Here is a 13,813-nt window from a genome sequence, read left to right on the forward strand (position 1 = left end):
AATGAGCTCTGAGATCGAAAGCTGGAACGAGGACAATAAAAATCTGTCATCAGGTCATTAGGAGTCTTCTGTTTTAAAATATGTGTTTCTGAAATGTTACAGTAAGATGCAGCAGCACAACATTTTTAGCACATTCTAAAGGAAAATGACAAGCCTGACACAGAACCTTGTATAAATAATTCCAGTGGGCTAATTCATGTACATATTAAATATTCTGCCTGTTTTTTCCATGGAGGGGAAAATGTGAATAAAAGCCTTGGCCCCAGTAGATTGCTTAAGATGAAAAGGGGCTCCGTTCCCACTGTGCATATCCAGGAAGAGCGAGTTTGCAGCAAGTTTTGCACATCAGAGTGCTGAGCATCAGGCTCACAGCAGGAGAGGGACAGCAGCAGCCTGCGATTCCCACGCAAGATCCTCCTCAAACACAATAAGGTCTGTTTCATCTAAACAGGTCATCCTCTTACCATGGAAAAGTGCTATAGGCTAATGTGTCATGACAATGTAATGGGTTCTCATTACATTAAAGATAAAACCTGCCCAGTCCCCCATTTCAATTAGTGTTGTTGTGTTGCTTGCTGGTCCTTTAGTGAACACTGTAAAAAGTAATCAGTTGACTTAATTTAAAAAAAAAAGTGAAGAAACCCGTTCCCTTAAAATTAAGTAAATAAACTTCATGGGTAATTGAAAAAAATAAGTTATTTGAACTTGACCATTCCACATATTAACTTTAATATTACAATAATCATTTTTTAGAATAATTATATTTTTATAACCCTACAAGTAATAAAAAGGGACAACTTAATAAAATTTCTACAGATTTGTAGCTAAAAGTGGAGAAATGGCTGTTGATTGTGACTGTACTTTAATGCCATAGCTGAGGATAAATCTGTTTTATCTAATGGAATGTTTGAAACACAATAACAGGACAGTGAGTGCAAAATGATTTCAAGCAACAACAAAAAAAAAGGTCTATTCAAGCTGCTAAAAAGGAACAATAAGTAAAATAAAAAAAGAAGGTGCTTACAAACCACCAATTACTAGAGCTTTCAAGCTTCGAAAAAAGCATTGTGAAACTAAAGTACCAGGTAAGTGGTCCAAATGGACTCCATTTTAATTTTTTGGCAAAGTATTACTTTAATAGCAACCCAGAAACGAGTTACATTTTTCTGTATTTTGTGTCATGTTACACTTAATTGGATACGCCATGAAATTTACTGGAAGGATCCTGACATGACATGACAATACATTCATTACATACAGGCACAAAAGCAGTCACTGGGGTGGTACCCATTCAACAGCTACACCTTTGTACATATAAAGTGCATATTAGTACCTAAAAAGGTGCTTATTGGTACCAAAGGTGTACATATCAGTACCTAATAGGTACATATTATTGCCTTTTGAAAGGGTCAAATGACAGCTTTTGAACAATTTTTGAGAGTGTACCATTATGAAACAAACCCAAACTCTTAAAACCATTGTTGTATACTTTGTTGTATGCTATTATAATAATATAATACTAAGTTACTACAACATGTGCTGATTGATCTGTTGTCTTGCTGTGGTAAACAGTGTACTCTTAATTAAGAATAACACAGTGTTGGCAGGGGTGGGTTTGTCACTAGACATATGGGCCGTTGATGATTAAACCTGGAATAATAGCTTGTCTGGCTTGTGCATAAATTATATGTGAATGGCAATGAGTGTTTAATAACCTTATGTCTGTCTAATTTGAGCCAAAACACCCTGGAGTCAATTAACTTCTTTTACTTCTCTTTTCAAGCCAAGTGCTGGCTGTGGTCACCAGCCCTTTTAGATATGCAGCAACTCAGCATGTATCAGAGTCGCCTCAGCTGCCAAAATATGGACAAAAACGTAACAACCATGCTTTTCATAGCCTAAAATGAATTGGAAGAATCTGAAATCCCTTTCATATCACTTTCTGAAACTGAGGGGGAAATCAAAAGATGTGCATCATATTTATCATGCCCTATTTAAAGCCTTCAATCCAAAAAAAGTATAATTCTGTCCTCTAGTTTAGATAATCCTTTGGCTCTGAGCTGGCTTTTTGAACATGCAAAAAACAGTCTTTTTTTGATCCCACTGTTGCAGTACTCTAATGATCATGTTGTTGAACAAAATTCAACAGGATAAAAAAAAAGTCTTGACATGAGAATATTCCTTCAAGACAATTCAGTTCACTTTGCGGCCATCTTGGTAACATCCCCAAGCATCTATGTCAGTAATAGTCTTGCAAGAACAGCTACATGACTGATGAAAAAACAAAATTTGTTAGGGTTGCTGACTTCTCTTTGGGCGCAAGCTTAAGTTCTGTGAGTGACAGAATGCCATTGTGATTATTATCAAATATTCCTGTTGTCAAAAGCAGGCCATTCTTAATGCTTGCCTTCATAAAATCGAGCCTCAAGATGACTACTTTGAGGGTAAACAGAATAATATCCTGCCTTTATTATTGACCGACACAAAACTTTGCTGATCTCTTGTTAATTTGAAGAATGAAAGTGCAGTTGCACCAGAATTGTGTCTTAGACATAAAAAAATTGCATATAGATTTTATATATATATATATATATAAACACCAGTAGTGTTTAATGTTACAAAAGCTTTCTATTTCAGATAAATGCTGTTCTTTTTAACTTTCTATTCATCAAATAATCCTGAAATAAAAATGTAAATTTTGCTGGTCCCAAATTGTACCATCAGACTCGGCTTGCGATTCTTGGTTTCCGCCCAAGCTCAGTGATATTCATCACACCTAGGTGTTGAGCAATGCTCCTGTCTTGTGTGCGCATGTCCAAAATGCTTCCCGTGGGCTCCATTCACATGAAGGCAGGTAACTGTAAGCCCGGTTTGAAGTGTCGGCTTGCTGTGCCATTCCCCTCCTATGGACTGGATACGTGCGCAATTCTTGATCCAGTGAGTTCCCCTTATTAGCCGAACCCTGTCGAGTTCCTCCATACCCTTCGGCAACGGACATGGCGGAACGTCCGATGCCAGGTCTATCAATTGTATGCACTGGTGGAACCTGTGTTAGGCTGGGTCCATATGTTGTGATCCCTAGTATTCTTCCACGGTACGGCTCCCTGCGGCAAGCCCGTGTCTTCCCTCGGCAGACCTGCTCTGCCATCACTGTCCGGTTGAGTCTCAGTGAAACCCCAGTGACATTCCATATGTTGTACTGCCCGGTCATCGGCCCAGTCCATATGTGTATCCTCCACATGTTACCTCCCTTCGGGCAAAATGTGGCTTCCTTTCCAACGAATGAGAACGTTTTCCCAGTGGTCTTGTTGAACAGCAGTGACTTCCCTGGCCTAAGTCCTATCCCATCTCCGCCTCAAATAATGTGAGGGGATCAGAAGGCTTTTGTCTAGGCACTGGAAGGTGGCAGCACTAGTGGCGTTTTAATTGGGATCCTAATCAGTCGACACGACTACGTCGAACATGAGCAACTGGAAGGGAGCGTCTCGGCTACATATGTAACCCTCGTTCCCTGAAGGAAGGAACAGAGACGTAGTCCCGTCGCCACTATTGCTGGACCACCGCTGACTCTGAGTTACGCTCGGCTCCTCAGCGAAAAACAACTAGTGCGTGCATCCACTTCTGTATTTCTACCCCGCGCCGCGGGGGCGGAGTGTGTGATGCATTTTACGCACGCCAATGTGCACTGGCTCGTTTTAACAGTACTCGAATATGACAGGCTCCCTGGCGTGATCCCAATCAGTCGACACATCGACTACGTTCCCTCCTTCAGGGACGGAGGGTTACATACATAACCAAGACGTTTTAAATTGTAATAATATTTCAGAATATCACTGGTTTTGTTTTGTATTTTTAATCAAATAAATGCAGCCTTGGTGAGCAGAATAGACTTCTTTTAAAAACATCTTACTGATCTTTTGACTGGTACTGTATAATGTAAATTACTTTTTTTTAGTGTTGCAATTGCACTGTTTTAATGCTGATTTTCAAAAGTGATCTCTTTATCTTGTTTTTTTGCAGTTGCAGGCTGCCCTATATAACCCTGTCCAGTGTGCACTTCTTGGTTTTTCTGCCGCCAGCACATCCTTGCCTCAGGGCTACCTCTGGGTAGGTACATTTTTGCACAATGACAACATCTGTTCTTCTTTATAAAACAATCTGCCCACTGGTGCTGAAATATCATACTACAGTCTCTCTGTACATCTCAGATGATGCACCTAGGGGTCCCTCACCTCATCTTTGACACAAACACTTGAATAGTCTACCTCTGACCAGGGCTGTCATCAGTACAGTACAAGAGAGAACATCCTACCCTCCCTGTTTAAACTTACTGACAATATGCAAATTTTACAGACCTCTAGTTTTATCACACTTAAAGGGTTAGTTCACCCAAAAATGAAATTTCTGTCAGTATTTACTCACCCTCATGTTGTTCCAACCCCGTAAGACCTTCGTTCATCTTCGGAATACGAATTAAGATATTTTTGATTAAATCTGAGAGCTGGATCACTCCTCCATAGGCTTCTTCAGGGATTGAAACTTGCCGGCCTCGAAAAGTTTTTAAAGACATCGTTAAAATAGTTCAAGTGACTACAGTGGCTCAATCTTAAGTTTATCAAACGACGAGAATACTTTTTGTGCGCGAAAACAAACAAAAATAACGACTTTATTTCAACTATTCATTTACTTCTCTGTGGGCCTCGAGTCAGGTTACCAGTTTAACAGCGTACGATTCTGTTTTTGTACGTCACACGCATCACACACATGACCAGCGTCGGCCAATAGTGAGCCTACGTGTGACGTAGCTCTACGCAATTACACTAGTTTAACTGACTAGAGGCCCAAAGAGAAGTAAAATGAATAGTTGAAATAAAGTCGTTATTTATGTTTGTTTTTGCGCGCAAAAAGTATTCTCGTCGCTTCATAAACTTAAGATTGAGCCACTGTAGTCACTTGGACTATTTTAACGATGTCTTTAATAACTTTTCGAGGCTGGCAAGTTTCAATCCCTGAAGAAGCTTATGGAGGAGTGATCCAGCTCTCAGATTTAATCAAAAATATCTTAATTCGTGTTCCGAAGATGAACGAAGGTCTTACGGGGTTGGAACAACATGAGGGTGAGTAAATACTGACAGAATTTTCGTTTTTGGGTGAACTATCCAACTATGAACTATTTAACTAAAACACTTAGTCATTTGGCATATGTTTGTTTTTTTATTCACTTACACTACAGTATACTTGCTCAAAGGCACAATGGAAATAGCACATGGACTATTCCTTGCAGGGTTTGAACCTTTGGCATTTTATGTAATATTGCACATTAAGCATAATTTGCCTCTGCAATGCACAGTATTCAGTTTATATTTTAGAAATATCACACAAGGTAGAGTGCCGTTGTTCTGAATACTCATTACACTTTACAGTGTAAGTAAAATGAATTAGATATTGCATATTATATGGTAGTAAAACGTAAAGTGTGGCAAATATTATTGGTATAGAAAGGAGTATGTGTATTTGGTAAAACATTTGCAACTACTTTTAATCACTTAATTAGCAGCACAACAATTAATAATTTGTACGGTCTGTTAAATAGCACTACTGAACAGACAATTACAAGTTTAATTTAAAGTGCAAAGTATTGAAAATAAAAATGTGACAATAACGTCTAAGTTTTAAATCACTATGCTATTACTGTGTCTAATTTGGGAATCAAAAGTTCTATGCACACTTGATGTCTTCACACCCACTTGAACACATGAACAAAGTGGTCAAGTGCAAAGACCGCAAGTGTGGGTATATAGGACAGGTCCACAGTCACTTGTTTTGTTCCTGAATGAATTGGTGTGTTTGAATGAATCAGTTGATAACTGTAATGATGGTGCAGACGCAAGGGGATCCATTTGCAGCATTTATTAGAATGGTCAAAACAGGCAGGGTCAAACAGTGGCAAACAGAACAGAGAAGGCAAGGCTGAGACAAACCAGGTAGACAGGCAAAGGGTCGAGGCAGGCAGATAATCAGAGTCCAGTAAACAGTCCAGGGTCAGGGCAGGCAGAGAAGGGTCAGCAACGATAAACAATCCACAGGTCAAACACAGAAATCAAACTCGGGAAGATAACGCTCAGAAACGATGGCCGGGGCAGATCAAGACTTCGCAGAGAAGTGGTGTGTGGAAGTCGCTTTTATGTGTGTGTAAATGAAGTGCAGGTGTGTGTGCAATCAGTGCAGTGCAGGTGTATGGTGTTTGGTGTTATCAGTCCAGGGAGGTGTATGATGGGAAATGTTGTCCAAGTAAACCCAGGAAGTTCGTGGCTAATGGTGACAATAACATATTAACAATTCATCATAACTATGTAACATGCAGAAGGAGTCATATAAAAATGGAGACAAACAGTGAAAAGTCTCTTGTATAATTTCCAATATAAAGTTTCGAGGCCATGAACCAGTTCTCAAATCTGACTGAATCACAACTCCTACATTGAAATTTACTTTTATGTGATATTTTTCTTTCGACTTACAGCTTTTCCACCTGTAAGTGATCGTAGCAGGAGCTCCTCAAAAAAACACTGTTAGAATAGTTTGATCGACATTTAAAAGAAAAGGGAAGCAGTATTAAAAGTTTCTCGAAAGGCAGCTCTAGAAGCAAACAACAAGTATTCCACATCAAAAGACATTCTATAAATCATTTATCTTTTGGCTGTGTTTCCACGTTTATTTCTTCCATCTTTTTTTGCCTGCAGCCTCTAAGAGGGCCATGTCAGTGAGTTCAGGCACTGGATGTCCTCCTTCTCATGTTTGTTTTCTTCTTGTTGTCTCTTTGACTGCACAGGTGGCTAGTGGGGGTGACGACTCCCATGGGCAAGTGGAGATTTTCTCCCTTAACCGACCCACTCCACGTTCCGTCAAGAGTTTCTCTCTAGGTTCCCCGGTGCTTTGTCTGGAGTATATCCCAGAGCCCAGCACTGGTGAAGAACTAGAGACACAGACCTCTGAAGTTCTTTCCAAGATCAGCAACACCATCTGTGTAGGATTATTGGATGGCAAGTGAGTCTTTTTGAATACGTACCTGTATTGGTACCTGTATTGGTCTTGCTAATTTTTTGCAGAAAGTTATTAATAACATTAATAAGCTAATAACTAATGGCTTGTAATATTGTGTGTGTGTGTGTGTGTGTGTGTGTTTCTCAAGCATCCTGGTTTATGGAAGTGTGGACACCGCTGCTCAGTGTCTGCTAACATTCTGTAACCCCGAGGGCTGCCCGGTTCTGTGCCTGAAACACTCTGCCAACTTTCTTTTCGCTGGACTAAGTAACGGAAAAGTTGCCATTTACAACAGAAAGAGTGAAGGTAGAATAATTTCATAGTGTAATTTTCAGTGTAAATAGAAATGAAAGGGATTCAGTCTCATGTCGTTTCAAAACCATATGACTTTCTTTTTCTGTTCTGAGCAACATAAAATAAGATATGGAAGTGAATGGTCACCAAAACTGTTTGGTTACCACCATTCTTCAAAATATCATCTTTTGTGTTCCGCAGAATTGAACAGGATTGAGATGACATGAGGGTGCGTAAATAATGACATAATTTTAATTTTTGGGTGAACTATCCCTTTAATTCATTCTGCAATGTTATATTATATAAATTCAATTTTTTATTTTCATTTACTTTGGATTTACAGTTGCAGGAAACAAAATGTGAACTCTTGTATTTATGCATAAATTGGTCCTAAAATTCCATCTAATCTTCAACAAAAGACAAACCCAATCTGCTTAAACAAATAACACACAAGCAATGATGCATTTGCATGTTTTTATTGGGCACACCATGTAACCATTCACAGGGCAGTGTGGGAAAAAGTGTATCCTCTGTACAAAATCATTTCTGTTCAGCAATATTCTTGGAATGCCTGGTGTGAATCACTCATTTGAGGTCATGCCAAAGCATCTCAGTGAGGTTAAGGTCAGGACTGAGCCACATCAGATGGTGTATTTTGTATATGATTTAGTCCTGTGCTTGAAATGGTTGTCCTGTTGAATCTCTCGACTTCTGAGTTCCAGTTGGCAAACAGATGAACTTACATCCTCCTGCAAAATGACCTCATAAACCTAGGAAGTGATTTTTCTGTCAATGATAGTAAGCTGTGCAGATCCCGAGGCTGCAAAGCCCCATGATGTCCCTCCATCCCAGTTTTTCATAAGAGCTGCTTACTACTTTCAAACACCTTTGGCTTCATCTGTGCACATAATATTTTGCAAGTAGGGCTGGCAAAACATCAAGGTGCTTAAAAATGTTTTTTTCCTATATAGGCTACACCTCCATGCCCAAACTCAAAATTTTGGGATTCCAAATTAGCCTACACACTCTCATTGTAATTCACGACTATTTTACGTTTTGGCGAAACGCTGACTAATTTGTACAATCTCATTTTGCACATTTTTGTACCACCTACACTCGATGGGTGGACCAAGCAATGCATATTTTTCCTGCAACTGTAATTAATATGCTTTATATTGCCTCTGAATCTACTGTTACATTGTAAAAGATGTGTAAATATTAGCCATTTCCAGTAGCAGCTCTAAATCCAGCATGCATTTTGCGGTTACAGAGGGTTTGTGGGATCCAGATTCCTGCAGACATGTGGTTATTGGAAATGCGCCCGTCCTCAAACTCCTCCGAATAGACGAGTATGTGTGGGCCAGCTGTGCCAACAAGGTCTCTGTGATTGAAGGCTCCTCTCTCAAGACTCAGGTATACACCCACATGTGATAGACATTAGATACGTCTCCTCTGAGAAATATGTTGAATGGGATTCCACCACCTTCCCAATGAAGACGCAGTGCTTTTCATTAGACCGTACGAGTCAAAAGAGTGAACTGTCACGTCACCTATCAAAGCTCGAGATCTGTTCTGTAACAAAGGTTGGTTTAAGAAAACTTGAAATGATTCTTTTATTTCAAAGTTTTACATTTCATTTCTCCGTTAAGATGGCTTCATGTGCTAGATGCATTATGAGAGAGCATCTTAAGCCACACATAAAAGGTATCCTCCCTGTAGAAGCCCAACAGCATGTTAGGGTGCTAGCCTTTGATCACTTCTGACAGCTGAGCCAACCTCTCTATTTTGCCGCAAGGAGTGCACCCTCCCTCTGCCTTCCTGATGCTTAATATCAGGATTAAATTCAGCTTTGGAAGTTCAGTTCAACCGGAAGATAAGATGTTGGTACTCATATGGACACGTCAGCCTGTTTACATTTGCGAGTCAATAGTTTTTTGCAACTATAGATGAAGGATTTTTCAGAATATCTGTTGTAAAACAGAGCGAAGAGCAATCATATAGGTGGAAAAAAATAGCTCTGTAAGATAAACAGCAGGGCATATGATTTATGTTGTAGAAATAGAGCTTGCAATTAAATATTATACGTGCGATATTATCAAACCATTATTTTGTCCAATAAATGTTTTTTTTAACATTAATAATATTTATAAATGTTTTGTATAAACAAAGTGTATAAGTATAAAAATAAAAATAAATTGCCAATGTGTAACCCCAAAAAAAATGTGACAACTTTTTATAAACAGTGCGTGCACACACACACACACACACACACACACACACACACAAACACACACACACACACACTACAGACAGAGCCACCGTGCTACAGGTGCCGCATTCCCCAGGTCACTTTTGAACCAGAAACAGCGGCAGAAGCGCCTGACCTGGACTACAGAGAAGCAGCACTGGACTGTTGCTCAGTGGTCCAAAGTACTTTTTTCAGATGAAAGCAAATTTTGCATGTCATTCGGAAATCAAGGTGCCAGAGTCTGGAGGAAGACTGGGGAGAAGGAAATGCCAAAATGCCTGAAGTCCAGTCTCAAGTACCCACAGTCAGTGATGGTCTGAGGTGCCATGTCAGCTGCTGGTGTTGGTCCACTGTGTTTTATCAAGGGCAGGGTCAATGCAGCTAGCTATCAGGAGATTTTGGAGCACTTCATGCTTCCATCTGCTGAAAAGCTTTATGGAGATGAAGATTTCATTTTTCAGCACGACCTGGCACCTGCTCACAGTGCCAAAACCACTGGTAAATGGTTTACTGAGCATGGTATTACTGTGCTCAATTGGCCTGCCAACTCTCCTGACCTGAACCCCATAGAGAATATGTGGGATATTGTGAAGAGAAAGTTGAGAGACGCAAGACCCAACACTCTGGATGAGCTTAAGGCCGCTATCGAAGCATCCTGGGCCTCCATAACACCTCAGCAGTGCCACAGGCTGATTGCCTCCATGCCACACCGCATTGAAGCAGTCATTTCTGCAAAAGGATTCCCGACCAAGTATTGAGTGCATAACTGAACATAATTATTTGAAGGTTGACTTTTTTTGTATTAAAAACACTTCTTTTATTGGTCGGATGAAATATGCTAATTTTTTGAGATAGGAATTTTGGGTTTTCATGAGCTGTATGCCAAAATCATCAGTATTAAAACAATAAAAGACCTGAAATATTTCAGTTGGTGTGCAATGAATCTAAAATATATGAAAGTTTAATTTTTATCATTACATTATGGAAAATAATTAACTTTATCACAATATGCTAATTGTTTTTAGAAGGACCTGTAGTATATTAGAAAATGATCAGATTCTAAATATTTCACATTATAATTGCCTCTTAGTTTTATTACTCTTGACTGTAGTGCTTTTTTGCTCTACTTTTTTTGCACTTAAATAATCCATTTCCTAAGCATTTTTAGTGGATCTAAGTGGGTTGTTTACTAATTTAAGCTTTCACCGTTTTCCTTAACAGTTGTCACTCTGATGTAATATGCCCAGCCTCACATACCCAAACCGACTTTAATTGGGCAGTATATAGTCTGACTGTGAATTATACCCACTTTTGAGTCAAGAATGTTTGCCTAAACTTTGATGTGTTTTTTTTTCTCTCTTTCCCCCTAAATCTACAATTCCTCTTGCTCTCTCTTGTTTTTATGCATTTTCATCATTATTGTGTATCTTTTATGATTCCCAGTGTTTTGAAGTTCATCCAGACCCTATGGTTAGTGTGACCCACATGGTGCGCGCTGGAGGAGGGGTGTGGATGGCGTTTTCAGAGGGATCATCTCTACGTCTGTTTCATACAGAAACATTGGAACACCTCCAAGAGATCAACATTTCAACACCCTCCGCATATTTGAGCCCTGGCAAGTCCAACATGTGATTATGGTGCAGGATTTAATTTCAGTAGGATGATATTTTGGCACACAGGTGTCAAGATTCACAAAAATGTTTGAATCTGACCAGGAGTTATATATATATATATATATATGTGTGTGTGTGTGTGTGTATGTATATGTTATGAAAAATGGATAAAAACTAAAAATGTAATAAAAAATAGGACAATTTATATATTTTTTTTCATAGGTCAAAAAGCTGTGTGTGTAACCAGCCTGCTCATCTGCCAGGGGCTTCTATGGGTGGGCACAGCTCAGGGCATTATTGTCACCCTGCCAGTGCCCAGACTGGAGGGCATCCCCAAAATAACAGGTGACCCATAATTAAAACAAAGTATTGCATCTAAGCTTTCTTTTGGTTAACAAACACAAAAGCCGCTTTTCCAAAAGTGTTCTCTTTGCTTAACAATTCCAGTCGGTATGGATATGGTTTCATTTTTTCACTGTGTGACTGATAACGGACCTCTTTGGAATGTAATACAAAACTGCTAAACTGTTCCTCTTTCCCATCAGGAAAAGGGATGACTTCACTCAACGCTCACAGCGGCCCAGTTGAATTCTTGCTGGCCACCTCCAGCGTTTTACCTCAAGATTTCCTTAAGCGAGATTCTGCCACGGAGGGTGCGGACTCAAATATTGAAGGTGAAGACAAGGAGGCGACAAATTCCTCTCAGGAGTCGCTCCAGCAGGCGGATGGCTCTTCTCAGGGAGAGGCTAAAGCCAAAGGAGTGCTGCTGCAGTACCACCTCCGCTCTACCTCTCAGCTCCCAGGAAAAGTCCTGACGGGCCGGCCTGAAGAATCATCCAACTCCACCCAGGAAACTCTGGAGCACAGCCTAGAGGACGGCTCCATCTATGAGCTGAGCGATGACCCCGATGTTTGGGTCAGAGGGCCTGGGCCCTCATCTAAGGAATCAACACGTAGGGAGAAAGTGACTTCAGCCGCTGTTATATCCGCTGGAAAAGGGTTCCGCCGACTTGCTAGCTCCTCTAATTCACATGACTCAAGCGAGAACACGCTCATGGTCTGGCAATTGCCCATTACAGTTTGAGGAAGTAATAAATTCTTCATCCTTTGGCTTTCATAATGTGTTTTTGCAGTGATGGAGGATTGTTGGATCATTGAATGACAAACAGACTGTAAGCCTGTATTTGTATGGTTTATGAGGATTATTTATCCCACTTCTCCTCCAGAAGATTTTTTTAAGTAAAAGAGGGGCAAGTTTAATCAACATTATGCCACAAATGCTGTCCATTGAGCTGGAATATTTATGTAAAAGGATAGTTCATTTTCTCACCCTCAATTTGTTCCAAACTTGTAAGAATATGGATAACCAAACAGTTGATGTGCTTCATTGACTTTGTATGGTTAAAAAAAAAAACTATGGAAGTCAATGGGGCCCATCAACTGTTTGGTTATCCTTATTCTTCAAAATATCTTCTTTTGCGTTCAGCAGAAGAAAGACATTCATATAAGTTCGGAACAAGGTGAGTAAATGATGCCAGAATTTACATTTTTGGGTGAACTATTCCTTTAAGTTGATAAACAGCTGCACTGTTCAATATTCGTCTGTCATAATAATAGAATGTGCTCAGTCGGCTATATAATGCACCACATCTAAATATGGAATAATCTCACCTCTTGAAAATATCACTAAATGTCTGATAGCACCAAATGACTGAATTTTATTATAGCACATCTGCATGCAAGGAATCAGGGTAAGTGTTATTGTATTTTTTGTTTTTTCATATGTAATACATAAAGTAATCCTTAGTATGTATCTGAGTGTTGGCTGTGACTCAATTCTTTCTTGTTTAAATGATAAAATATATTTTTTATGCAGCATCCAAAGCGGTGCATGCACAGAAAAGTAAGGTTGAATATTTAGAGTCAAGTCTATTTAAATGTATTTTAATGTTATTTTAGTGTAAAATGTGATAGGGAGAAACAAAGTCTTCGGTGTAGGTACTTGTTTCTGGTGGTTCTCATTGTTCGCAGTGTCACTTTTAAAAAAAATAATAAACCATATTTACTATGATTCAAAAGTTTCAGTAATTTTTCCATTACCATTTAATTTAAAAGCATTGCATTTGATTTTAAACTGACTCAACATGAAATGGTTTTGAAATGGCATTGTGTGCGAAGACCTTCTGTAAATTAATACTGCAGAGTAATATTTTATGTTGAATCTCAGCATATTTTCTGCCTTTTATCTCTGCGCAGCCACTGCCGGCTCTCACAGTAAACATATCAGCAAACGCAGTATGGCGCAGCTCAGGCAGCGGTTAATATATGCACGTTGTGACACAAGTGCTACGTGAAGAGGATGCCAAATCACATCTCTGGCAGGCGCAGAGTAAAACTGACCTGTCAGGATTTAAAGGAGCTGTCTAACAGTCACTCATCGTTCTGATATTAATGTTTTGTAACAGAATGCACGCTCATCTAATAATTTTGTGCTATTCCTGTGATGTCATTCAAGTCAATAACAGGATGTATCAACTAGGTTCATTATTGAATAAAAAAGCTATTATGCTTGCAGAAGAGAAACTTTGGTTAACTTTGAGGATGGCATTTTCCATAT

At 39.4% G+C, this 13,813-nt stretch overlaps 1 protein-coding gene across 10 annotated transcripts in view; it reads left to right on the forward strand.

Moving 5' to 3' along the window:
* arhgef10lb (Rho guanine nucleotide exchange factor (GEF) 10-like b) overlaps nucleotides 1–13,267 on the forward strand; it is a 49,797-nt gene extending 36,530 nt beyond the window's left edge. For all 10 annotated transcript variants that reach the window (XM_077214557.1, XM_077214558.1, XM_077214555.1 and 7 more), the window contains 7 exons: nucleotides 4,021–4,107; nucleotides 6,830–7,044; nucleotides 7,190–7,347; nucleotides 8,606–8,748; nucleotides 11,027–11,198; nucleotides 11,419–11,541; nucleotides 11,742–13,267. In XM_077214557.1, coding sequence (XP_077070672.1) covers nucleotides 4,021–4,107; nucleotides 6,830–7,044; nucleotides 7,190–7,347; nucleotides 8,606–8,748; nucleotides 11,027–11,198; nucleotides 11,419–11,541; nucleotides 11,742–12,280 — 1,437 coding nt within the window. In that variant the 3' untranslated portion in view covers nucleotides 12,281–13,267. The remainder of the gene's footprint in view (nucleotides 1–4,020; nucleotides 4,108–6,829; nucleotides 7,045–7,189; nucleotides 7,348–8,605; nucleotides 8,749–11,026; nucleotides 11,199–11,418; nucleotides 11,542–11,741) is intronic.
* Nucleotides 13,268–13,813: the final 546 nt, after the last annotated feature.

This window comes from Siphateles boraxobius, unplaced genomic scaffold (assembly GCF_051911475.1).
Source record: "Siphateles boraxobius isolate OS27281-9 unplaced genomic scaffold, OSU_SipBor_1 68, whole genome shotgun sequence".
NCBI lineage: Eukaryota > Metazoa > Chordata > Actinopteri > Cypriniformes > Leuciscidae > Siphateles > Siphateles boraxobius.